Source organism: Lissotriton helveticus, chromosome 10 (assembly GCF_964261635.1).
Source record: "Lissotriton helveticus chromosome 10, aLisHel1.1, whole genome shotgun sequence".
Lineage (NCBI taxonomy): Eukaryota > Metazoa > Chordata > Amphibia > Caudata > Salamandridae > Lissotriton > Lissotriton helveticus.
Window position 1 is genome coordinate 1,044,939,246 of NC_136071.1, and position 27,148 is coordinate 1,044,966,393.

General features: G+C 45.7%; 1 protein-coding gene across 1 annotated transcript in view; it reads left to right on the plus strand.

The window, feature by feature from the left end:
* PLXDC2 (plexin domain containing 2) overlaps positions 1 to 27,148 on the plus strand; it is a 1,000,652-nt gene that overhangs the window by 493,311 nt on the left and 480,193 nt on the right. Inside the window, exon 5 of the mRNA XM_078663746.1 lies at positions 2,083 to 2,201. Coding sequence (XP_078519872.1) covers positions 2,083 to 2,201 — 119 coding nt within the window. The remainder of the gene's footprint in view (positions 1 to 2,082; positions 2,202 to 27,148) is intronic.

Here is a 27,148-nt window from a genome sequence, read left to right on the forward strand (position 1 = left end):
GGTCTGGGGTTGCATGTGTTCTTATTTTGCAATGACCTCGCAGATTTTATTAGCCTGTTTCTATTGGAAAAGGATGAAGGCTGACTTGCATATGACTTTTCTTTGTGAAAGTGGCACAGTAGGGCAAAGGCAATGGGCTGAAATTAGGCCCAAGTACTCATCATTTTTGTTGGGTCGCAATTTGGAAAGTGTGCATATTAGCATGGGTTTAAAATGACAGTCCTCAATTTCATGTAAAACCTATATATCTTCAATTAGATTACACCCACATATCCATGTCCAATCCTAAATCCTATAAAAGCTATAAAAAGGGTTGCTGAATTTTGAATCTTAATTAGGCAACATTTGATGGAAATAGTTAATATATGTTCTGCCCAAAAAAGCTATAGATTAAGGTTGTAGGCAAGTTCTAAAATATTCTTCCCATTTTAAAAAGAGTTTCTTTTTTTTTTTTTAAAAGGGGCACCTCTTCCCTAAAGAATCATGGTTCACGGTGGCTTTTTAAAAAGATAGAAATAGTTTAGAAATGATTATGCAATTTCCATTATGATGGAATTATTAAAAAGCTATGGAAACATTTTACTCCACTGGAATTAATTTGAAAACATCTTAAAAATATTTTTAAAGTTGTGCTTCTGGTACACTCATGCTATCTATTCTTCTGGATATTTTCAAACATTTGAAATACCTAAAGTGCATTTTAGTTGTAAACAGAGTTGCAGATGCATAGAAAATGTTCTTCGAAATATATTTTAGATATTATTCCAAACTGTGAATTGCTTAGGCCTTTACCAATAAATATCTTTCTCGCATTATTTAAAATCCACGGAAGTAGGTCAATGCACCTACTAAATGGTTTTATAATAATTTAATATATATATATATATATATATATATATATATATATATATATATATATATATATATATAATATATGAACTGCTTGAAAATGTCAAAAATGTGAAATAAATTGTATGAATTTTACTCATGTAGGAATGGTTAATTATTAAGAGATAAAAAAGTTTCAAAGCAACATTAGGAATAATATTTAAAAATGAACTTTCCCTGTCCTGCTTAATTAAGCACGAAGGGCCTGATACGCAAAGGCAATTTACACTTTTGAGTAATTTACACTTTTAAGTATATATATATATATTACTTTTTGGGTACTATCAAAATGTGAGTGTGAATTTACTCCAAAAGTGTGACATGAGTGTCTCTGCCAAAATGAAGAGCATGGGGCTACTCATAAACTCCAGGGACTATTCATAAAGGTAACTTACACAGTGGTTTACTCTTACACTTCTAAGTAACTATTCTGCTTTTGTCAATTTAAAAATTTTGACTGTAAAGTTACTCAAAAGTGTAAGAGTAAATTACTCATGGAAATTACTCTACAGTTAAGTTACCTTTATGAATAGCCCTTGCCGTTTGTGAATAGCTCCCAAACCCCTCAATTTGGTAGAACCATGTAAGCTACACGGTAGGAGTTACTCAAAAGTGTAAACTACTCAAAAGTGTATATTTGCCTGGCGAATCAGGCCCAATGTTAGAGGTAAAATTTATTAAATATAAATACCATCAAAAGTTGTTTAAAAATAAACTAACAATGATATTACAAAGAACACAAGCATTACCTTGATGTTTTACATGTGAGCCCTAGCTCATCACTGTAAAGCAGAGTAATTCTAAGAATTTCTCACCTGTTTTAAATAAAGGCAAGTCTAGTTCATTTTAAAAATTGTATGTCTAGAGACCAGTTTTCAGGCTTCAGATACAAATGTTCTTATAATTGTGCAATCTTGTATAAATATTAGAATGTCTTTCATTCAGTACTGAAATCTTTCTTTCACCATTTGCTAAAGTTCTGGAATATATTTGTGTTCCTCAAGAATGAAGTGTGAATCGTTCCTATGATGCCTATAGTGAGCAGTTAAAACTGAGAAGCACATGCGTTTTTTTTTCAGAGACTTCTATTTTTCAATTCGAGTATTAAGTTGAAATGTACTTTATTTGAACAGGCAGATTTAGCTTGTAAAAATGAAGACACTTACCATTGTTTTTCTCCTTTTTAATTTAAAGGTACAGCTCTTGTTGTCCAGTGGGATCATGTTCATCTTCAAGAGAATTATGACCTTGGCAGTTTCACTTTTCAGGCTACATTACTGAACGACGGACGTATCGTTTTTGGTTATAAAGATGTAAGTTCATGAGAAAATTAACTGAGATGCACACAATTTTTTTAAACAATGTAAACACATATAATTTCATTAGTGCTTACTAGATGATATTCTCGAATGGGAAGTGCACAAAACTTTGGGATGCCTGTACATTGATAATAGCCTATATATCATTATCACAATCTCAGCGTTCCTGAAGGAAGCTTGGAAAATTAGGAAAAACATAATTAATATTGGCATTAAAGTTGGATTATATTCCAAATATTGTGCAAACAGCAGTAAAATCATATCAGAGGGCAACAAGAATGCTATACAAAGAAATTGGCAAAAACCTATTTCTCTTGTCTGTCCCACCCCTCCACATTGTCACTTCTTATTGCAGTATTCTTCATATTTCAATGTCTGCCAATTTACTTCTGGTAAATTATGGGACACACAATGACACCTAGTGATTAACAAAAATCCTAAAATGTGAAATTATCTTTACACACTTCTGTAAATAGATGTGTACCTGGTCGATGCAGCACTTTATTTAAAAGCTCTTCTTGCATAATCCAGTTTAATTGTGTTCAGTGTGGGGAGAGAGATACCAGATCGCCAATATCGGACAAGCTTCCTGAAAGTGCTCTGGAATAGCTGTACTGATTGCCTCCCTCTCCAAATGCATTGGATCTGCATTTGCTGACATGTAAAAGGGCTTTTGGAACCCCGTTTAAGATAAACCAGACACTCTAGAACTAACGCCTTCCAACATCAATACATTCCTCTCAAGCCTTGGTACAGCCCCAGGCTTGCACGTCTATGGGATAGGACTAAACCTGAATCATTTGAACCCAGAGTGACACCAAAAGCTTGCTGATTTGACCCCTGTTGTAAGACTCAGGGACATCAAATACTTCAACTCATCCTGCTACAGCACCTGTACTTTTCTTGCTGCAAGTGTTGCCCTGCCAAGTGGTGCGAACACTGTCTTTGGCGCTTGGACGTGGGTATAAAGTTCTGCTACATCCAGAACCCACTCATCCTCCTCAGAAACAGTGTATCTTCAGGTTTGCATGAGTAGGAACCAGTGCATCCTTGTCGATTTGTGGAGCAGACCAGTGCATCACCTCCAGAACCAGCACATCGCATCTCCTACTGTGGGAGTAGCAGCTGAGCATTGCTTTTGGAACCAGCCCTTCACACTCAGAACCGACGCATCACAGCAGTTGCATGAAGGAAACATTTCTCATCCACTGCATGGCTCGCTACCAATGCATCATTTTGGCTGCACCTCTCATCTTTGTCAGCAATGACTCATCCTGTGGAGAAGTGTGGCTCAATGGTTAGAGCAGCAGACCCTGATGCAGAGGTCTGGCCCGGGACCAGGGTTCAATTCCCGCCTCGGCGGGTCTTGGGCTCAATTTCCTCGGACCTGATAATTCTCGCCTCGGTGCCTATTCTAATCATGGGTCCCACTCTGCAACTCTGGGCAATGGCTTTCATAATCTCCACAACGGCCCCAACAGCGCTGGGATGCCTGGCTTCTCCTTGGGGGTGCCCAGGAGTGGACATTTCACAGAGAAAAGCCAGGAAGGCTTCAACAGTGGTATGCGTTACAGAGCCAGGACACCCATGGGTATTAGTGCGCTTTACAAGTACAAATTACATTTACATTACATTTACATCCCAGTTCAATGTACTTTGGTTCAGCGAGCCTAAGCGTGTCCCTGTATCCGGTCCGCGCTCCATTGTTGTAGGCCTGAACTATTGACTTTGCCCCTGACCAAATCTCCCATTTGAGCCCTTATTGCTTATAAGCTGCACAAATGCTTTAAACATTGACCCTCGAGGTAGGCCTGACTGCTCTGTGCCAAGCTACCAGAGGGTGAGCACATGATAATTTAGGGTGTGTTGTGACTAACCTTGACTAAGATTGTGGTTCCTGCTTGGCAGGTTGCATACCTCTGCCAACCGGAAAACCAATTTCTAACACCATAAAATTGCTAGCTCATTTCCTCTCCATAAAATAGCTGTGGACCATGTTCCCTCCCTAATACAATTTGTTTTATTTTCCTATCTCTTACTTAGGCCATGATTATGAGTCATATTTTAAGAAGAACAGTGGCTCCTGTGGAATACATACTTATAATGATTTAAAAAGGACGTCAATTACGTATATTAGAACAGGGGTTGAGTGAGATGTCAAAGAGAAAGAACTGCCAATACACCAATATAGTTGTTCAATGAGTTGTATTGAAACAATTGAATTGTAGTGAATAGTTTCATACATAAAGCAAAATTATTTACAGTTTTGTAAAGGTGTCCCAAGTGAAAATATGAACCAAAACATTAGAATAACATATGCGAAAAAATATGTGCAAGGTTTCAATGATTTGTTGTTCACAAAAGCGACCACTTTCTTTCAACAAATTACATAACATCTGTTAGAACTGGGGGTCTCTAGTTGGCAGAGGTAGGTACCACTGTCCAAATAGGGACCCTTGCCTCTAGTCAGGGTAAGGAGGAAACCCTCTGAGATAACCCCTGCTCACCCTCTAGGTAGCTTGGCACGAGCAGTCTAGGCTAACCAGAGGCAATGTGTAAAGTATTTGTACCAACACTCACAGTAACACAGTGATAACACCACAAACTGACTCCACAACAGTTTAGAAAAATAAAGGTATTTAATCTAAACTACACAAGACCAAAACGACAAAAATCCAACATACACAGTTCAAGAATATGTTTTCAAAGGAGTTCTTAAGGTTTGCGATAAAATTCCTCAGGTTGCGATAAAATAATCCACAGTTGCGTGAAAAGTTCACAGTTGCGTCACGTTTACTCACAGTACCTTTTAGTTGCGACAAAGTTCCAAAAGCAGAAGCTGGTGCGGTGGAAAACAAGCGATGAGTTGCTCCTGAGACCCTGGGGAGGCGATGCGACAACCCCGCTGCGGCAGCGGGCGTGTTGCGACGAATCCGGTCTGTATGGGGAGGAAGGCCACTTGTATGGATTCCGGTGCGGAGGTTCCGTAGGAAGTTTGTTCTCGCAAAAGGCACGATGCGACGATCTTTGGAGTTGTGACGATCTCCGGGGCGACGATGCGCGGACCAGCGGTGATCTTCTCTCTCGCAGCTCCTCGACCCGATGGTTTCTGCGACGACACTTGCAGCGACGTGATGCGGTCCGCAAGCAAGCGGTGCAGCGATCTCACCCAGCGACGACAGGCTCTGTGACGACACTCGCAGCGATGTTCGACTTTCCCGCACCGGTCTGGTGAGTCCCGCAAAAGAAGGAAGCGATGGCTCTGGCATCGGCAACAGACGCTGCGATGATCTCGACCATCGTAGCGGCGGGAATCTTCTCGCACTGTCGGGGATGCGCTCCACAAGCGAGCGATGCAACTCTTTTCAATTGCAAAAGTCTCTCAAGCTTAGTTTCAAGCTTCCCAGCACAGGTACAACTTCCAGAGGCCCCACAACTGGATCAAGCACTCTAGCAAGGACAGAACTCTCTCAGCAGAGTTCAGGGAAGCTGGGGGTGAAGTCCTTTTGTTCCTGGGACTTCAGAACAGGGAGACAGCTCTTCTCAGGCCCTTGGAGATTCCTTCAAGACAGGAGACACAGCTCCACTGCAAAGTCCTTCCCCTCTCCTTGACAGCAAAGCAACAGGTCAGTCCAGCAGCGCAACAGCAGGACAGTCTTCCTTTTTCAGTTTCAGCTTTCTCCTTGACAGAGGTTCCTTCTTGATTCCAAGATGATCTAATTTTCTGTTGTCAGGGGTCCTGTACTTATACCCCTAAAAGTCTTTGTTCTCTTTGTGCAAGTGGGCCTTGGGCCCGGTCTGAACCAGTTATGGGTGTCTCCTGAGTACTTTCTTTTCCTGGCTTTGCCTTTCCTTTCAGATTGAGGGGCAGGGTCGTCAGCCGCCCAGCAGGAGGTGGAGCCAGCAATGTGGAAGGCAGGCACAGCCCTATTCAAGCCCAGGTGCTAACTCCTCCCACCACTCCAGTTGCAGATGCAGTCATTCAGCCTAGGGCTGACTCAGCCAGCCTCCTGGGCATCCCCAGCCCCTGTCACTCTCAAACCAGACAGTCAATCCACAAACAGGCCAAGGCACACAGAAGAGTCAGACAAGAGAACAGCAACATTTTAAAAGTGCTGTTCTCAAACACAGGATTTAAAAACAACCTTTCCTAAAAGATGTGTTATTAAATTCTGAGTTCAGGGATACTAGATACTTATGTCCCATCTTGTTCCTATGAGAAGAAATGCTGGAAGCCACTGTAGCCAGCATCCCCCATGTTAATCTATGGAGCAAGATAGCCTTACAATAGTGAAAAACGAAAATGGCTGCCATTCACTATCAGAGCATGTCACCTGCACATGTACATGCTCTACCTTCTACATACACTGCATCCTGCCCAGGGGGGGTACCTTGGGCCTTCCATAGTGTGGTAAATAAATAAATAATACCCTATTTTTGAATGTATAAATGAATAACAGATAGCTCAATAAATAAGAGTCAAAATTCGAGGTAGTAGGAGTTTCGCAGGTTTATTACAGCATAAAGGACAGGAACAGGACAACCTGCATAGGAATAGGATGGCAGGGCCCAGCAGCGCTGCTGGTGTCAGGATCGGGACAAGGGGAACGGATGACTTCTTTTAATAACAGTGCATTAGCATATATACATAACGCAAACACATAGCATTACATTGCAGTAGGCGTAGCAGTGGGTGGAGCAGAAGGTGTGACACGTAGCAGTCGCGAAAGATAAGGGTGAAAAGAGGTGTAACAGGGCGTATACATAGACATGTGATGCAAACGTAACAGAATATGTCATGAATGGGGCGGAAACCATGGAGGGGGCTACCTGAGGAGCCGGGACCTCTAACCTGATGGTGCGCGCAAACTAGCAATGACGTATCACTAGGAGAAGCTGGGGGCTATGAACTCTGTGCTAGGAGCAGAGACTGAAGTCTGGAGAGTCAGGGCGACATGTACCTAAGCAGTATCTAGTATCTGATGTTTAGAGAACATGTTGATATAAACTAGAAGTCAGGAGGGGAAAAGGTTAACAGACACTAAGACTGGACCATGCATTATTCTACATGTAGTGCGTGATGAAGAATATTAAATGACCATTAAATTCAGTATTTCTCTAACGTGGAGACGTGAAGGCTAGACAATGACGGAAACTATTGATGCGGTTCAGTAGCTTAGGAATGCAGAGAAGGAGGACTGAACTGATAACTGGAACTATAACATACTTTTGGCAGACTCAGAGGCAGAGCCAGGCTGAACCGGGCACTGTGAGGCAGGAAGTAAGTGAAGGGTCGAGGATACAGGTGGGGGCTGTATCGCTCCTCAGCGAGGTTTCAGGAGACAGGAGCTGAATCTGGTGTCCAGGCCCTTTTGAGGCCTAGAAACGGGGACTTTACAATGGAATAACGTGCACACTGAGAAACGTGGCAACGTAACTTTACATAGGCCTGATATTCGTAGTATTCACGAGGACTGGAAACTGGCATATTAGAGGTGGACACAACTATAATTGTGTCTTGATCGAACATAGGGAATACATATGCATATTTAATCATGCACACATAACATATGATGGATGACACGTAGGGACACAGAACATGGCAAAATTTACTTTTCCACATTCCCTCCTTGTCACTACGTTTCCATCAGGAAACATCAATATTCATGATACCATCTATCATTTCATACAGTATCATTTGCTCGTCTCGAATTATCCTGGAACGGGATTTAGAACGGTGCTTGGGACTAGGAATACAAGAGGTAGCACAAATGCCGCAAATCGCAGGGCCACATTGTATACAGAGACAGCAGCTGAATATGATCGCTACTGCAATACCTAGGAAGGACAATATTTTCCATCCCCATGCGGAAATTATATTCCAGAACCAACCGGACCATGTCCAGGTGCCTGGATCTTGGTGTAACAGATGGGCAATTTTATGGAGTCTGGTTATAGCTGAATAAACAGACGGCGCGTTATTTGGAATGAAAATGCAGCAACTAGATCCGATGACTCTACAGGCCCCGCCCCTATCGGCCAGTATGACGTCAAGGACGAGACGATTCTGTAAAACGACAAATCTCATAGCAGATTGCTCTTCAGTTAAATTACCTAGAGCAGAGGCAGTCTCATTTACTACAGCTTCGAGGGTTCTGGTTAACTCACGGATTAGCTTACTATTCTGGATAGGTCCTATAAAGAAAAAGAAACCTCTGTTGAAATCTGTATACTGTTCTAGAGCAGTTTCAGTATAGTCGACAATGGGGGACTCCCTTCTATGTCTAATGTGTACTAGATGTGTGTTTCTGTGATAATCAGATGGGGCTAGGAAAACAGGTGGCAGTAGGAAGGCAATGTAACAGGTTCCCTCCCAATCGAGGGGCAGACGAACATATGCAGTTTGACCACAAATAAAATAAGAATGACGTGAAGCTTTGAAAATAGATTTCCCACTGTCACTATACTTGACAATAGTAGTACAATCACTATGTCCTACATGTACAGAACCATAATTTCGGACACATAATTCGCCTTTGACTGGTAGTACTGAAATAGCAGGTAAGTCTGGAGTAGTATCAGACTGAACATTCAAGACCATGAAATTCGAAGAATAATTACCTAAATTATACACTTCATTTTCTAGATCTAACCCTGTTCTGTGGGGAAGACCTTGCTTGTCTGGAAAACATGTACTGTTAAGAAAAGACATATCTGTTGAGGATGACGTTAACGTGGACCATGCTCCACACGAACCATTATGTGAAAAAGGATAAGGAAAAAGTGGCAGAACTCCCTTCGGTGTCTGGAAAGGGGGGAGTCGACCACACACCCAACAATTAGTGGCATTGCTGGTCTGATGTGAGTAATGTAACATGCGGATGAATGAGTTATTTCGCATAGCGAGGCGGTAAGAGAGTTCATGAGGAGGCAGATCACTAAACGTGTGCTCTACTGTAGCATTAGCAGACTTATTTACATGAAGAACTGGGAAATACAAGAAAAATGCATAACTGGTGCAGGAAATCATAATGCTGAGAAACAATATGAAACATAGAAAAACGATACATCGAATTGAGTTTTGACTAACTCTCTCACTATGGGGGTCTATTTTATACATGTCAGAAACAGTCTAACCGTTTCACCTAGGGGAGGACTTAGACAATCAAACTGACTGACTTATTTTACTAGACCGGAGTTTTAACTTATACTCCTGTTGCGGAGTTTTCTCTAACAGGGGAGGGTTTGTAGCAATGTCTTTTGCGGGACAGTCCTTGAGAACAATATTTTGGCAATCCTTCAAATCCTGGGAAATGTTCTTTAAGACGGGTTTCAGTCCATTAAATTGTTTTACATGAGAAAGGTGCACCCAGCCTTTGCGACCTTCCAACTTCACGGCTGTACGGGTGGTGAGGAGGACCTGTCGGGGCTCTTTCCAGCGAGGCTCCAGCGGACTTGATCTGTCGAAATTCCTCACCAATACCATGGATCCTGGAACGATTTCATGCGGTGCCACCTCGGTATTGTCTGGAAATGCGGCGGCAACCTGTGAACGACATGAGTTGAGGGCAGACATCAAGGAAGCTAGGTAATCTGTCAGCATATTACTTGAAACATCGGTAATACTTCGGGGTCTAGGAGTACCCCACATGTTAGGGGGGCGGCCGAAAACGACCTCATACGGGGACAGACCTGATCTGGAATGTGCGACCATGCGCATATAAAATAAAGCGACTGGTAGAGCTATCAGCCAGTCCACACCTTTCTCTTTACATACTTTTGCAATTCGGATTTTCAGAGTCTGGTTATGTCTCTCTACGAGACCGGCTGCTTCAGGGTGGCGTACACAATGAAACTTCCACTGGTACCCTAACAACAGGGAAACATGCTTCATGAGTTCAGATGAGAATGGCTGACCGTTATCAGAATATACGACTCTAGGGAGTCCATAACGGGGGAAGAACTCACGAACCAACTGCTTGGCAGTGGTCGCGGCTGTGTAATCTGGGACTGGATATGCTTCTGTCCACCTGGACAAAGCGCATACAACTACAAGAACATACTTGAAACCTCGACATCGCTCCATCTGAATATAATCCATCTGGAGGACTTCAAAAGGGTGGTCAGGGGGCTGGAATCCACCTTGTTCCACCGGGACACTTTTACCTGGATTAAACTGACAACATATCATACAGGTACGGACTTTCTGCTTGGCTGCAGCTCGTAAATGCTTGTTGAACCAAATGTTCTGGATACTCTCTAACATGGCTTTTTCTCCTAAATGTGCTGGACTATGTGCGGTATTAATAATGACTTGAACCATAGAGTCGGGGAGAAACCATGTGGCTCTACCCTTTGTTAACCATCCTTGATCTGTCTGGACCCCTCCTTGTTCGGACCATTTCTTGATTTCTTCGGGAGTAGCATGTAACTGGATATCTATGACATCTTGTGTAGGGTCCTTAACTGTCATGCATGTAATCGGATCTGGAGTGTGTGTCATGTTAACTGGAATGTCTAGAGTCTGTGCTGTGAGCTTGGCTGTGCGATCTGCTAGATCGTTACCTTGAGAAATGGTGTCAGTAACTTTCGTATGTGCTTTGCACTTCATGATAGCGATAGATGTCGGTAAATGTATGGCATCTAACAGAGCTTGAATAAGGAGACCATGCTGAATCTTGGTTCCATGAGAAGTCATGAAACCTCTCTCCTGCCAGAGCACTCCGAAGTCGTGTACAACTCCAAATGCGTAACGTGAATCTGTGTAAACATTAACTTTCAAGTTCTTGGCGTGTATGCAGGCTTGTGTCAGAGCAACTAGCTCTGCTGCTTGAGCGGACAGGGTATCAATACGGTGTGTTTCAATAACTTCAGTGTCAGTAGTCACTGCATACGCGGCGACTAGTTCTCCTGTACTAGTTCTCAGGCATGAACCATCCACATAAAGTGTCAGGTCGGGATCTGGTAACGGAGTATCTGTCAGATCTTGTCTTGGCTTTGTCGTAATGTTAACTACTTCCACACAGTCATGTGTGGCAGAATTCGAAGTAACTGATGGTAACAATGTAGCAGGATTTAAAATGTTGCAGCGTCTGATTTCTATGTGTGGCTGGAACAGTGTCAATTCATAACCTGTTAAACGTGCAATTGTCAAGTGCTGAGTTTGTGTTCGGTTTAAAAGAACTTCCACGGAATGTGGAACTTGTACTGTCAAGGAGTGTCCTAAGACTATGGAATCACTTTGTCTGATAGCTAGTGCTGTGGCTGCAACTGACTTGAGGCACGCAGGCAGAGCCTGGGCTACAGGATCTAATGTGCTCGAAAAATAAGCACAGGGCTTGTATTGTCCTGCCTGATCTTGTGTGAGAACAGATAATGCTGTACCTTCGCGTTCAGTAACGAAAAGTGTAAAAGGCTTACTGTAGTTCGGTGTAGCTAGAACTGGAGCTTGGCATAGGGCTTTCTTTAACTCATTGAAACTAAGTGTATGTTCAGATGTCCAAGGGAGGACAGTCGATACGGCTGCCTCCTGTGTCGTTAACTGTATCAGTGGCTTGGCTAGAAATGCATACTGAGGAATCCATTGTCTGCAATAAGAAGTAAGGCCAATAAAAGCACGTACCTCCTTCTGGGTCTTGGGCTGAGGAAGACTCGCTATTAACTGGATACGGTCTGGTGTCAACTGTCTACCCCTCTTGGACAGTAAGTGTCCTAAGTAGACCACTTGCTGGACACAGAATTGAAGCTTAGAAGGGGACACCTTGTGCCCCATCTCGGCTAGGAAATACAGAACTGTCAGTGATGCTCGCTCGCAAGCACGTTCAGAACGGGCTGTGATCAGTAGATCATCGACATACTGGAGCAGGGCAGTGTCAGTTGGCATGTGAATGTTGTCTAGTTGTCTCTTGAGTGCTTGACTGTAAATACTAGGACTTTCTGTGAAACCTTGAGGAGCTCGTGTGAACATATAGCTCCTTCCATTTAAACAAAATCCGAAAAGGAACTGGCTGTCTGGATGAATAGGAACACTGAAAAATGCGTTCTTGAGGTCTATGACAGTGAAGAACGTGGCTTCGGAATCAATGGCCGTTAATAGGGAAGAGATGTCTGGGACAACTGGGTACTGTGGAATAATACATTTATTAAGCTCTCGTAGGTCAATCACTAATCGATATACTGGGGGTGCATTTGGATCAGTACGTTTCATGACTGGAATGATCGGAGAATTACATACATTGGAGTCAGTTTCTACAACCACTCCTTGAGCCATGAGCTCGTCAATAATTTTGGATAAGGCTGCTACAGCCTCAGGTGGCAATCTGTACTGTCTGATTCGTGGTAACACTACACCTGGCTTGAGAGTCACACGATAGGGTGTGATTTGCATGTAACCTACATCAGTTGGACCTTGCGCCCATAAGTGCTGCGGAACATTAGACAATCTGGGATCAAAATCTCGTAATACATAGTGACCCTTAAAGTCACGTAGGAACAATCGTATTCCCTCTGGGGAACAGCATATAACTGCACCCAACTCTTTCAGTGTTTTAATGCCTAATAGATTTTCTGGACATGACTTAGTAAGTAACAGATCAGTAGTGCGGGACAATGGACCTACTTCTAGAGAAACTGGTTTTGAAATCTCATTTACGATAGGTTTTCCTGAAAATCCAAGGGAAACATTTCTTGAGCCTGAGAGCGGAGCCCCTGGAACTTCGGCGTGACTAATTGTGGTCCTACTTGCCCCTGTATCAATCAAAAACTTTCTGTCTTTCCCTAATACTTGACTGTGAACATAGGGACCTTCTTGATCTACAGGTATCTCGATGAGAGGCAAGCCTACCTCCCTCTCTAGGCTGTTTCATGAATACTGCTGGTACTCTGGATACTCAGACTGTGCATACTGGTACATCTGCTGTGTGACATGCTGTGTTGCAGCGATAGGCTGCGGTGTTGTAACTGTCTGTTGTGCATTCTGTGGCTGAGGAATCTGTGAAACTTGTTCTTGTCTAGGCGGACGTGGTCTTTCTTTAGTCTTACCAGTAGCTATGTTGTGTTTCAGAACTGCACACTCATTTATAAAATGACCTGGCTGTTTACAATAATTGCAGTTCCCTTTAACGGGAGCTGCAGGATGACTGGCTTGATTCGGACCCCTCTTCTGACTGTCTTGAGGAACAGATTGTGCAACTAGTACTTTCATCTTCGTGTCTTTCATACGTTTTCTTTCGTGTTCTTGTTCTTCTCTGATTCTATTCTGGTGGTATTGAAGCATCTGCAACATCTGGGACGGGGTATTAGCTTGCCAGGTACTTTCGACTTTCAAAACTCGATTTTTAATTTGTGGGCTTGAATTCTCGACTAATTTAGTAACAAAAAGGTGAGGGTATGACTCACTACTTGTCTTGAGGCCACTGTTGATGCTAAAACATTTTTCAAATCTAGAATAAAAATCACTAATATCTTCGTCTTGTTTCTGTTTACAGGCTGAGATTGCATCCCAGTCTTCTTTTCTAGTTGTCAATAATCTGGGTAAAACTTGTATTAATAATTCCGGTAATTCTTTACATTTATCTCCAAGACCGGTACCTGGTACTCGTGCCTTGTCTTCAGCTTCTAGAACTGCCCAATCGATCTTTTTCTCCCCCACCTCCCATTCTTTTTCCTTGAGCTTTTCATACACCCCTGCGGGCAGCAGAACCTTTAACATTTTAATTGTATCTGGATACGTGTATTCTCCCATACGGAGCATGTCTTTTAATTCTCTATGGAACCCTGCTGGATCTTTGTCATGACAGGGAATTAATTTCTTCATCTCGAGGAGTTCCATCTTTGTAATCGGAGTGTAAACAAACACTCGTTCTAGTTCGCCACCCGTTCCTCTGACTGGGTGGACTTCTCGTAACGGATTCTGTCTCTCCATGTAAAATGGTTTACTTTCTGGGGGTGAGACATGAACAAAATGCGGGTTCAGAAACGTTCTATATTTGTGACGCTGTTCTAGAATGACACTAATTAAGTCGGTACCTAAACCTTTCCATCTATACTGGAGTAACTCGTTCAGGACATCATGTAATGGACCTGGATCAGAGTGTTGACCCTCATACAAAGTAATGAGGTGCTGAATCATATACATACCCACCAGTCGTTGTTCGGCTGGGGGCATTTTCAGAAACATTTGTGCCACTATTTCGTCTGGAAAAGTGATAGAATCAGTAATCCATCGGACTGCTGATCGGGCTAGTTCTTGTTCATGCATGGTACTTAACTCACTGTAACCGATTCGTGATTTCAGAATGTGATCGGTAGCTTGAAATACTTGTTCTAGAGAACCTTGTTCTGGTGCTGGAGAATGAAAAATAGACTTGTGTTCTAGGCGTAAATGGCGATCTGGAAATCTAGATTTTCCTACATACGCTATTCTGGCGGGATTCTCGTCGTCTATCTCTTCAGTATCAGAATTACTTTCTTTCTCGCTTACTTGTGCTGCTTTACGTTGTTCGTGTATCTTTATTATTTCTCTACGGATTTTCTTGTACATACTCTCCATAGCACCGACGGTCTTGTGCTTACCCTCGGCTATATTATCACTCCACCTTGTCAGGATTTTCATTTCGGCCGGATCTTTAGACGGGTAATCTTGTTCTCTTATTAGACAATTGATCAGAAACTTTAATATCATGAGCTGGATCTCGGCTTTCCTTTGAGACATGGCCTCGCTAATGCTTTCTGGATCATCCCCTGTACGGATGAAACGATATATTCTGTCTAGATCTTCTTTCATATTCGGTAAGGTGACTAGATACTCGGCCACCTTTCTTACGCGGAATGAACATAAAACCATATTATCCTCGCCTGGGACTGGATCATAGCCGCATTCGGCAAGGGATTTTCTTATTTCTGCTACAGTCTGATGTCTGGGCGTACGCTGTGACGCTTGTGCATGTAATTCGGCTGTCGTTAAACGCTTGTGTGGCGGCGGGGTTTGAGGAGTACCTCCCCCTGCGGCCCCTAAACTAGAGTTGTCTACTGAGGCTCTTCGTCCTGGCAGAGTGGGAAATGGAAATGCAGGCTGGACTTGTATGGCGGGCTGGACCGGGGGTACCGTAACAGGTACTCCGGTGTCTGGAGGAGCGGGAAGTGCCTGATTTACAGGGACTGGCGGAGCGCGAACAGGATTTGCATATTCTGGAACTGTGTCGTCCAAATAGGACGAAATAAAAATATCAGCTGCGGTCTGTTTGTGACGTAGCTTGGTCGGAACTAATGGTGGCGGGAAATTACTGGATGCCTCTGGGGTCGCTTTTGGCAAGCCCTCGGCAAAGAGAGGATACATACCCCTATTAAGGGCATGCCTCTGTCTGTCTGACTGTTCGGCTTTGACTTGTTCACCTATCTCGATTAGTTCTTTTTCTTGTGCTCGTTCTAAGGATTCTCTACTTAATTCTGACTTTCTGATTTCCTTTTCAGTTCTTTTATGAGCTTCTTTGCGCCATAACTCGATGGCATCTTTCTGTGACTGTCTGGCTTTCTTTTTCCATAATGCTTCTTCTACTCGCATGATGCATTCGGCATCCCATGTACCCGATACGGGCCATCTATACTTTTCTTCTAACCGTTTGGTATACTCTACCCATAAATCTAGATACAATATGGCGCTTATGCCATGCTTCTGATACATAAAATGACCTGGACTGTCCCTAGGCGGAACTGGAACTGCTGCTTCCAGCAGACCCTTTCTGGTTTTTAACTGACGTAATTTCGAAAAGAGCGGCATGACTGAACTATAATCTAGACACAATACAATACACAATAAACACGATACTTATTCCCCATTCATACCACGACATTAAAATACATGAAGAACATTTAAAAATAACAGTTCGAACAGAGTACTACCTGGAATACGGAACACAGAATACATGAATTTTCTCGAGAACAGAACTGACTAGAACAGGAACTAGATGCACTGCTGAAACAGTACGAAACTTACCGGTCTCATAAAGAGACACGTCAGGACCCGCATCCACCGAAGTGGATACTTCGTTTGTGGGTCTGTGTACCACCAACCCACGGACCAGAGTCAATTAAATTGACCCTGTCTAGATACCACCCTAGTAACGGTACTCACCGGGCAGCAAGAACGGAAGGCCTCGGACTGGACTGGACTGCTACGACGACGGACGACGAACTTCGGACTTCTGTTACGGGTGGGCCTCCGGATACCTCGGACCTTGGACTCTCGGCTTGGGCTCTGGTCGGGACTCGCCGCGTTCCTCCACCGTCTCGTTTGGATGCTGGACCGCCTCCTCCGTCTCCTCCGTGGGCCTGAGGGATACTTGGAGCAGAAATATCTGCCGGTGCGCAGAAGAGTTCCGTCACGACTGCAGAGGGTCAGGGGGTCGGCGTGGCTTCACCGACGCGTGGGGAAAGGGCAAGTCCCTGTTCGGGCGCCATTATGTGGTAAATAAATAAATAATACCCTATTTTTGAATGTATAAATGAATAACAGATAGCTCAATAAATAAGAGTCAAAATTCGAGGTAGTAGGAGTTTCGCAGGTTTATTACAGCATAAAGGACAGGAACAGGACAACCTGCATAGGAATAGGATGGCAGGGCCCAGCAGCGCTGCTGGTGTCAGGATCGGGACAAGGGGAACGGATGACTTCTTTTAATAACAGTGCATTAGCATATATACATAACGCAAACACATAGCATTACATTGCAGTAGGCGTAGCAGTGGGTGGAGCAGAAGGTGTGACGCGTAGCAGTCGCGAAAGATAAGGGTGAAAAGAGGTGTAACAGGGCGTATACATAGACATGTGATGCAAACGTAACAGAATATGTCATGAATGGGGCGGAAACCATGGAGGGGGCTACCTGAGGAGCCGGGACCTCTAACCTGATGGTGCGCGCAAACTAGCAATGACGTATCACTAGGAGAAGCTGGGGGCTATGAACTCTGTGCTAGGAGCAGAGACTGAAGTCTGGAGAGTCAGGGCGACATGTACCTAAGCAGTATCTAGTATCTGATGTTTAGAGAACATGTTGATATAAACTAGAAGTCAGGAGGGGAAAAGGTTAACAGACACTAAGACTGGACCATGCATTATTCTACATGTAGTGCGTGATGAAGAATATTAAATGACCATTAAATGCAGTATTTCTCTAACGTGGAGACGTGAAGGCTAGACAATGACGGAAACTATTGATGCGGTTCAGTAGCTTAGGAATGCAGAGAAGGAGGACTGAACTGATAACTGGAACTATAACATACTTTTGGCAGACTCAGAGGCAGAGCCAGGCTGAACCGGGCACTGTGAGGCAGGAAGTAAGTGAAGGGTCGAGGATACAGGTGGGGGCTGTATCGCTCCTCAGCGAGGTTTCAGGAGACAGGAGCTGAATCTGGTGTCCAGGCCCTTTTGAGGCCTAGAAACGGGGACTTTACAATGGAATAACGTGCACACTGAGAAACGTGGCAACGTAACTTTACATAGGCCTGATATTCGTAGTATTCACGAGGACTGGAAACTGGCATATTAGAGGTGGACACAACTATAATTGTGTCTTGATCGAACATAGGGAATACATATGCATATTTAATCATGCACACATAACATATGATGGATGACACGTAGGGACACAGAACATGGCAAAATTTACTTTTCCACAATAGGGGTGACTGATGTGCACAAAAAGGGAAGGGTTAGGCCTGGTCAGTGGGGACACTGACCAGGAGGACATGGCAGTTTCTAAACTGCACACAGGCATTGCAGTGTCAGGCCTGAGACATCATTTTAGGGCTACTCCTGTGGGTGGCACAATCAGTGCTGCAGGCCCACTAGTAGCATTTGTCATCACCAGCCCTGGCACACCCAGTGCACTTTACTAGAGACTTCATGGTAATACAAATATGCCAAACATGTATATCCAATCAGAATAACACTTTACATAGGGAGCACTTACACTCTGGCACTGATCAGCAGTGGCAGAGTGTCCAAAGCATCTAAACCAGCAAAAACGAAATCCAGCACAGCATCAAAACTACAGGAGGTAGAGGCAAAAAGATAGGGGAAAACCACGCCAAAGATGCCAGGTCTAACACGCGTCCCCTCCAGCTGAAAGTGGGGAGAAATACCCACCCTCTTGGGTGTTCTCTTCACTAAGGCGGAAAAACCTGGACAGACCACCAGCGTTGGCATGTTCTGTGCCAGGGCGGTGTTCCACCTTAAAGTCCATTCCCTGTAGGGAGATGGACCACCTCAACAGTTTTGGGTTCTCACCCCTCATCTGCATTAACCATCTGAGGGGCCTGTGGTCAGTCTGAACAGGGAAGTGAGTCCCAAACAGGTAGGGCCTCAGCTTCTTCAGAGCCCAGACCACAACAAAAGCTTCCCTTTCAATCGCACTCCACCTCCGTTCCCTGGGGAGTAGCCTCCTACTAATGAAAGCTACTGGCTGGTCTCCATTCTCCTCAGTGTCTTGTGAGAGGACTGCTCCCATACCATGCTCTGAAGTGTCTGTACTATGAACTCACTGGAAAAGTCAGGTGCCTTGAGCACCGGTGCTGTGCACATGGCAGTTTTCAGGGTTTCAAAAGCAGTCTGGCAGGCTTCAGTCCAGTCCACTCTTTTGGGCAACTTCTTTGGAAGTGAGTTCTGTCAAGGGGGCGACGATGGTGCCATATCCCTTGACAAACCGTCTGTAATACCCGGTGAGTCCTAAAAAGGCTCTCACCTCTGTCTGGGTCTTGGGGGGCTCACAAGCCAGAATGGTAGCAATTTTTGCCTGTAGGGGCGCCACCTGGCCGCTCCCCACCTGGTGTCCCAAATACACCACAGATCCCTGCCCTATCTGGCACTTGCTGGCCTTGATAGTGAGGCCTGCCCTTTGCAGAGCCTTCAACACTTCACAGAGGTGTTGCAAGTGTTCCTCCCACGTGGAGCTGAACACAGCAATGTCATCCAAGTATGCGGCGCTGAATTCCTCCAGCCCGGACAGTACCTGGTTAACCAGTCTCTGGAATGTGGCAGGGGCATTCTTCAACCCAAAGGGCATGACTCGGAACTGGAAGTGCCCCTGTGGTGTTGAAAATGCTGACCTCTCTTTGGCCCCATCAGTTAAGGCAATCTGCCAGTACCCAGAAGTCAAATCGAATGTACTGAGGTACTGGGCAGCTCCCAACCGATCCACGAGCTCATCAGCTCTGGGGTAGGGGTGTGCATCAGTCTTCGTGACCGCATTGAGCCCACGGTAGTCAACGCAAAACCTGAGTTCTGGAGTGGCACCTGGCGCAGCAGCTTTTGGTACCAAGACCACTGGGCTAGCCCAGGGGCTGCTGGAGGGCTCAATCACCCCTAGCGCCAACATCTTTGAACCTCTTCCTTGATGCTGGCCCTGACCTTGTCAGCTACCTTGTAAAATTTTTGTTTCACAAGCAGACTGTCTCCATTGTCCACATCATGGACGCACCAGTTGGTGACTCCTGGGGTCAGGGAGAACAGGGAGGAGAACTGACCCAACACTTGGCGACAGTCACTCTGCTGCTCTGGGGTCAGGGTGGGCGAGAGGACCACACCATCCACTGACCCATCTTGCTCCTTAACTGCCAGAAGGTCAGGGAGAGGATCACTATCCTCTTTCCTTCCTGCATCTGTAGCCATGAGCATTGTCACTTCAGACCTCTCAAAGTGTGGTTTGAGGCGGTTCACATGCAAGACTCTCAGGGGTTTCCTGGGAGTCCTCAGGTTAACCAGGTAGGTTACCTCACTTTTCCTTTCCACCACCTCATATGACCCAGTCCACTTGTCTTGGAGCGCACAAGGCTCCACTGGTGCCATCACCCACACTTTCTGCCCAGGTTGAAATTCGACCAGAGTGGTATTCTGGTCGTACCATCTTTTCATTTCTTCCTGGCTCTCTTCCAGGTTCGCCTGAGCGAGCTTCCTGAAGAGTTGTGTCTGGTTGCGGATGGCCAGCACATAGCTGAACACATCCTGGGGGTTTTCCCACAGGACTTTTCCCAACCCTCCTGTGAGGTCCTCTGACAGGGTGGCCATACAGGAGTTCAAAGGGACTGAACCCTAAGGACTTCTGAGGCACCTCCCTGTAGGCAAACAACAGGCAAGGTAACAAGACGTCCCACTTCCGTCTCATGGGCTCCGCTAGGCCCATGATCATACCTTTTATAGCGACCGATTGAACCTTTCAACCAACCCATTTCCTTGAGGGTGGTAAGAAGTGGTGAACTTATAATTTACCCCAGCCTCCTCCCACAGAGACTTCATGTACTTAGAGATGAAGTTGGTACCCCGGTCGGAGACCACCTCTCTGGGGAACCCCACACGGGAAAAGATCCCCATCAATGCACGGCCCACCACGGGTGCTCTGAATGTCCTGAGAGGGACTGCTTCCGGGTAACGGGTGGCATGGTCCACCAAGACCAGGATGAACCTGTTGCCTAAGGCTGTCTTTGGGTCCAGGGGCCCTACTATGTCTATGCCCACCCGCTCGAAAGGGGTGCTAACGACTGGAAAGGGTTGGAGGGGTGCCTTCAACTTCATTCCAGTCTTGCCACTGGCTTGACAGGTTTGGCAAGATCTGCAAAAGGAACCAACGTGCTTTCTCATCTGGGGCCAGTGGAAGTGGGTGACAAGCCGGTTCAGAGTCTTGTCTCGCCCCAGATGTCCTGCAAGAGGCACGTCATGAGCCAGACCCATTAGGAAGTTTCTGAAGCGCTCGGGTACCACCAGCACATGGGCTGCACCGGGCTCAGCAAACTTAGGCTCGCTATATAGTAGGTCATCTTCCCAGTAGATAAAGTGATCTCTGGCTGCTCCCCCTGCTGCCTGATCTACAGCCTGTTGCCGCAGACCATCGAGGGAAGGGCATTCCTTCTGCGCCTTGGCAGAACTCCTCCCTGGAGGGACCACCTTCTTGCTGCCAAGGGTCAGCTCAGGTAGGTCTCCCAGTTCGGCCACCTGTTCCCCTGTAGGTTCCAGGGCATCCCCCTCAGGTTCTGCTCCTTCCTGGACCGTGGGAACTGCTGGAGCGGGTTTACCACGCCCCCTTGCCTCTTCCTCTCCTAGCAGGTCTCTGGGCCACTGTTTCAGGCTCCAGTTCTGCTGAGTCACCCCTACTGGCTGCCATAGCACGCGTGGTCACACAGATTCACGCTGGCAAACCCAACATTTCCAAATGAGTTCTGTGTTCTACATCCTTCCATGGAGAACTCTCCAGGTCGTTATCTAACAGACAGTCATCACTGATAACTACTTCCAAAAGAGCAGAGACTCCCCCCCCATTCAAAGGGAACACGCACCAGCTTGCAGAGGCGCACTGAGCTGCCACTACAGGGCGGAGTACATCAGGGATCATTTGCTCTTCAGACACCTCACGGATGTCACGCTGGCTCCTGTGTCTCTCAGAGCCTCAACCTCCTTCCCATTGATGGTCACCTTCTGCCCATATTTCTTAGTGTTAGAGGGCAGTAAGGTTTCCTGGACCATCTCTTGGTCTCCTAGAGAGACAAGGGCCATAACTGCTAGCTCCCCCCAGTCACTAGAAACCAAATCCCCTCCCAAAGCTACACTTGCTAACGCTGGGGCTGGAGCACCTGTGGGTGCTGGCTTCTTCTTGGGACAGCTTGGAGCGATGTGGCCCACCTCATTGCAGTGATAGCAGGTAGGGGGACCCTGGTTAGTTCTTCTGTCTCTATTTTCCCACCTGCCCTTAGGGGGCCGTGTCTGTCTAGGTTTGGGGGGTTGGGATTCCTTTCCCTGGGAACTATTTTGGGGCCCTTGTGAGAACTCCTTTTGGTTACCCTTGTCCCCCCCACTCTTCTGCTGGGGACCCTGCCCACCTTTGGCTGTGGTACCCACAACTCCTCTGTGGACCCTGGTACTGGTCCAGCGGTCCGCCTCCTTAGCAAGCTCAAAGGGGTCTGTCAGCTTGCTGTCTAAAAGATGCTGGCGCAGCTCTGGAACACAAAGACTACTCAAGTGCTCCCAACTGATTAAATGCAATAACCCCTTAAAATCAGTTACTTTACTGCCCTTCATCCAACCTTCCAGTGCACGTGAGTACTGATTCACACATTCCATCCAAGTCTCAGACTCTCTCTTCTTGGAGTTTCTAAACTGCAGTCTATACTGCTCTGGAGTAAGGCCATACCTGAGACATAAGGCCTCCTTCATATTGGGGTAGGTCATGGCACCTGCCAACTCTAAGGGCTCTAGAGCACTCCTTCCAGAAGCCTCAAAATGTTTCCACAGGCCCGCCCCCCAATGCTGATCAGGCACACCATTCATCTTCAATGCAATTTCATACGAAGTGAACCAGGCATAAATATCCTCACTCCTATGGTAATTCTGTACCAGGTCTTTGGGAATATATACTTTACCCCCATGCACTGACTGTGCGCTGCCACCATTTGAACTGGCATCCACCTCCTTGGCTTTAAGATACAGATCTCTCATGCTCAACTCATGAGCCAAAAGCAATTTCTTCTCTTCAAAGGCACGGGCCATTTCTACTTCTAATTGCTTCATTTTCATTCTCATGACTTCCAAGTCATATTCTCTTACTCTCTGATTTTCTTGTAACTCTTCTGGGGTGGGGCCCCTGCTGGAGTGGTTGCTGCCAGCTCCTGCACCTACTCTGCCCACTGGTAGATCTGTGACTTGAAAAGCATTCCCTGCATCCACATCCTCATTTCCCTCTTGTGCCTCCCAATGGGCCTTCAAGATTCTTTGCAGCTCCTCCTTCCTGTAGCCGCTCTTTATGGGGCACTCAAACTAGTTGCAGAATTGCTAAAGCTGTGTAACTTTGTAAGAATACAGATCCTCAATGCAAAACTCTAATTCTGCTTCCTTACTGGGTGCCTTCCCATTCAAAGACGTGATGTTTTAGAAGAGTTACTCAAAAATAGGATCAAAAATCAAAAACCAGTAGTATGTGGTGGCGTAGTGGTCTGCACTCACTAGTGATGTACGCCAATTACTGTGTGTCTAGTACAAATACAAGTTTAATCCGCACTGCTGACCAACAATGTTAGAACTGGGGGTCTATGGTTGGCAAAGGTAGGTACCACTGTCCAAATAGGGACCCTTGCTTCTAGTCAGGGTAAGGAGGAAACCCTCTGAGATAACCCCTGCTCACCCTCTATGTAGCTTGGTACGAGCAGTCTAGGCTAACCAGAGGCAATGGGTAAAGTATTTGTACCAACACTCACAGTAACACAGTGAAAAGACCACAAACTGACTCCACAACAGTTTAGAAAAATAAAGGTATTTAATCTAAACTACACAAGACCAAAACGACAAAAATCCAACATACACAGTTCAAGAATATGGTTTCAAAAGAGTTCTTAAGGTTTGGGATAAAATTCCTCAGGTTGCGATAAAATAATCCACAGTTGCGTGAAAAGTTCACAGTTGTGTCATGTTTACTCACAGTACCTTTTAGTTGCGCCAAAGTTCCAAAAGCAGAAGCTGGTGCGGTAGAAAACAAGCGATGCGTTGCTCCTGAGACCCTGGGGAGGCGATGCCACAACCCCGCTGTGGCAGCGGGCGTGTTGCGACAAATCCGGTGTGTATGGGGAGGAATCAACTTGTATGGATTCCGGTGCGGAGGTTCCGTAGGAAGTTTGTTCCCGCAAAAGGCATGATGCGACGATCTTTGGAGTTGAGACGATCTCCGGGGCGACGATGCGCGGACCAGCGGTGATCTTCTCTCTCGCAGCTCCTCGACGTGATGGTTTCTGCGACGACACTCGCAGCGACGTGATGCGGTCCGCAAGCAAGCGGTGCGGTGATCTCACCCAGCGACGACAGGCTCGGCGACGACACTCGCAGCGATGTTCGACTTTCCCGCACTGGTCTGGTGCGTCCCGCAAACGAAGGATGCGACGCCTCTGGCAGCGGCAACAGACGCTGCGACGAGCTCGACCTTCGTAGAGGCGGGAATCTTCTCGCACTGTCGGGGATGCGCTCCGCAAGCGAGCGATGCAACACTTTTCAATTGCAAAAGTCTCTCAAGCTTAGTTTCAAGCTTCCCAGCATTGTGGAAGGCAGGCACAGCCCTATTCAGGCCCAGGTGCTAACTCCTCCCACCACTCCAGTTGCAGATGCAGTCATTCAGCCTAGGGCTGACTCAGCCAGCCTCCTGGGGCATCCCCAGCCCCTGTCACTCTCAAACCAGACAGTCAATCCACAAACAGGCCAATGCACACAGAAGGGTCAGACAAGAGAACAGCAACTTTCTAAAATTGCTGTTCTCAACACAGGATTTAAAAACAACCTTTCCTAAAAGATGTGTTATTAAATTCTGAGTTCAGGGATACTAGATACTTATGTCCCATCTTGTTCCTATGAGAAGAAATGCTGGAAGCCACTGTAGCCAGCATCCCCATGTTAATCTATGGAGCAAGATAGCCTTACAATAGTGAAAAACGAAAATGTCTGCCATTCACTATCAGAACATGTCACCTGCACTAGTACATGCTCTACCTTTTACATACACTGCACCCTGCCCAGGGGGGTACCTTGGGCCTTCCATTGGGGTGACTGATGTGCACAAAAAGGGAAGGGTTAGGCCTGGTCAGTGGGGACACTGACCAGGAGGACATGGCAGTTTCTAAACTGCACACAGGCATTGCAGTGTCAGTCCTGAGACATCATTTTAGGGCTACTCCTGTGGGTGGCACAATCAGTGCTGCAGGCCCACTAGTAGCATTTGTCATCACCAGCCCTGGCACACCCAGTGCACTTTACTAGGGACTTCATTGTGATACAAATATGCCAAACATGTATATCCAATCAGAATAACACTTTACATAGGTAGCACTTACACTCTGGCACTGATCAGCAGTGGCAGAGTGTCCAAAGCATCTAAACCAGCAAAAACTAAATCCAGCACAGCATCAAAAATACAGGAGGTAGAGGCAAAAAGATAGGGGAAAACCATGCGAAAGATGCCAGGTCTAACAACATCTATACAATCATAGAGTGTTATTTTCAAAGGTTCGCTTTTCTTAATTGTCGACGGCGTTTCGACCCTAGCATGGGTATAGGGTCATTTCAGGACCTACGATGTGTGACATCTGACTTGTTTTTTCAGAAGCGCTATAATACTGGTGGTGTTTGTGCAAACCGTGTATGGGTGAATTAAAGGTACTCGCTAGGCAACCCAGCCGTGTTCCCTAATGAGGGTGTGGGTCTAGCGATACTGGGTGGGTGCACAATGGCTGTCCTCTTGTTGTCAGAAGCTGTATTCCGATGTGAAGAAGGCTTCTTTCATATTTATGTTTATTCAGTTGCGGGTGCTCATAGGCAGTGACCGCGTGTCCAAGGTGATTTCTTTTGGAGATTGCTGGAAAAGGACTGCATCCGTCAGTCCTCGCATCGGTTCAATGACGATACTGAACATTGGATGCAATAAAGTCACATGAATCATTTCACATCACCTCTCCTGGGCACCACTGCAAATACCATAAACACATATCAGTAGACACCACCTCACAATTTAAACCATTGAATTTAAGGGCCACACTATCAGAAATGCTCACAACCAATGTCCTTTTGTCCACTGCAACTGAAAGGCATACAATAACATTAACAAACAATTTCTATGTGATGTAGATCTAATCTTCACAAGAATTCTCCAATTGCTTGCCTGTTTTTAGACATGACACAGCAGTTATGAATGTCATTAGGCATGCAGACCTGGATTTACAATGGTTTTGTGTCAGGTTTGTGTTACTTTTTTCATGCAGATACAACGCAAGGTTGATATTTACCAACCAACTCAAATGGTGATTTGTGTTGATTTGTAAACAAAAGTAATACAATACAAAGCATTGCACTGCCTTGCGTTGCTTTGCGTCAATGGGGCATTGCATCCACCAAATGGATTTTGACACAAATCCATTTCTGTAAATGACTCTACAAATGTATTTGCACCACAATCCGGCATTCCCCTCAAGCTTGTGTAATGAGGAAACATATTTTATTTCCCCTCATGTGTGAACAGTGACCTACAACACAATACATGTTGAGACAGATATGTACCAAAGTGACAGTGACTGGTACACAGTTGTTGATTTGGGGATTTACTTCCCAGTGCAAAACATGAAAGTGACCACAAAGTAATTCAAGGTAACGCTGTGTGCTATTTTATGTCATGGGGAGAGATCTTTGGTGGTACATGGGACGGCCCTACTTTTCACCGCAGAAACCTCACGGGCAGCAATGGACCAAGGAAAAAAGGCCGTCCTTATCCTACTCGACCTGTCGGCAGCCTTCGATACGGTTTCACATAACATCTTAGTGGACCGGTTGGCTGCCGCAGGCGTAGGAGGCCAGGTCTTGGCATGGCTCAGGAATTTCCTCAGCAACAGACGCCAAGTGACAGTGTTAGGCCAATACCAGTCTGAAGTCAAAAACGTCAGCTCAGGGGTTCCGCAGGGCTCAAGATTGAGCCCTGTCCTCTTCAACTTGTACATGGTACCCCTTGTGAAACTGATCGCCTCATTCCAGATCAGTTCCATCTCATATGCTGACGACACTCAGCTCATACTGGTTCTGGACAGAGAACGACCAGGCGCAGAGGAAAATCTTAAGGAGTGTTTGACAGCCACATTTAGATGGATGACAAACAACCACCTAAAGTGCAACACCGGCAAAACTGAAATTCTTCCTGTTGGGAGCCATAACTTGTTCTCACCAAAAATGTGTTGGCCAATGGAGGCAGAAGCTCCCCCCAACACGATTGCATCTGCCCGCAACCTGGGCATTAAATTTGACAACCAATTATCCTTTAAGCCCCAGGCTATAGCAGTGGCAGGCATGTGCTTTCAAATCATCAAAGCACTGAGGAAGTTTTTCGATCTGCTCCCACTGTCAGCGAGGAAAACAGTCGCAGTGGCCTTAATAAGTTCTA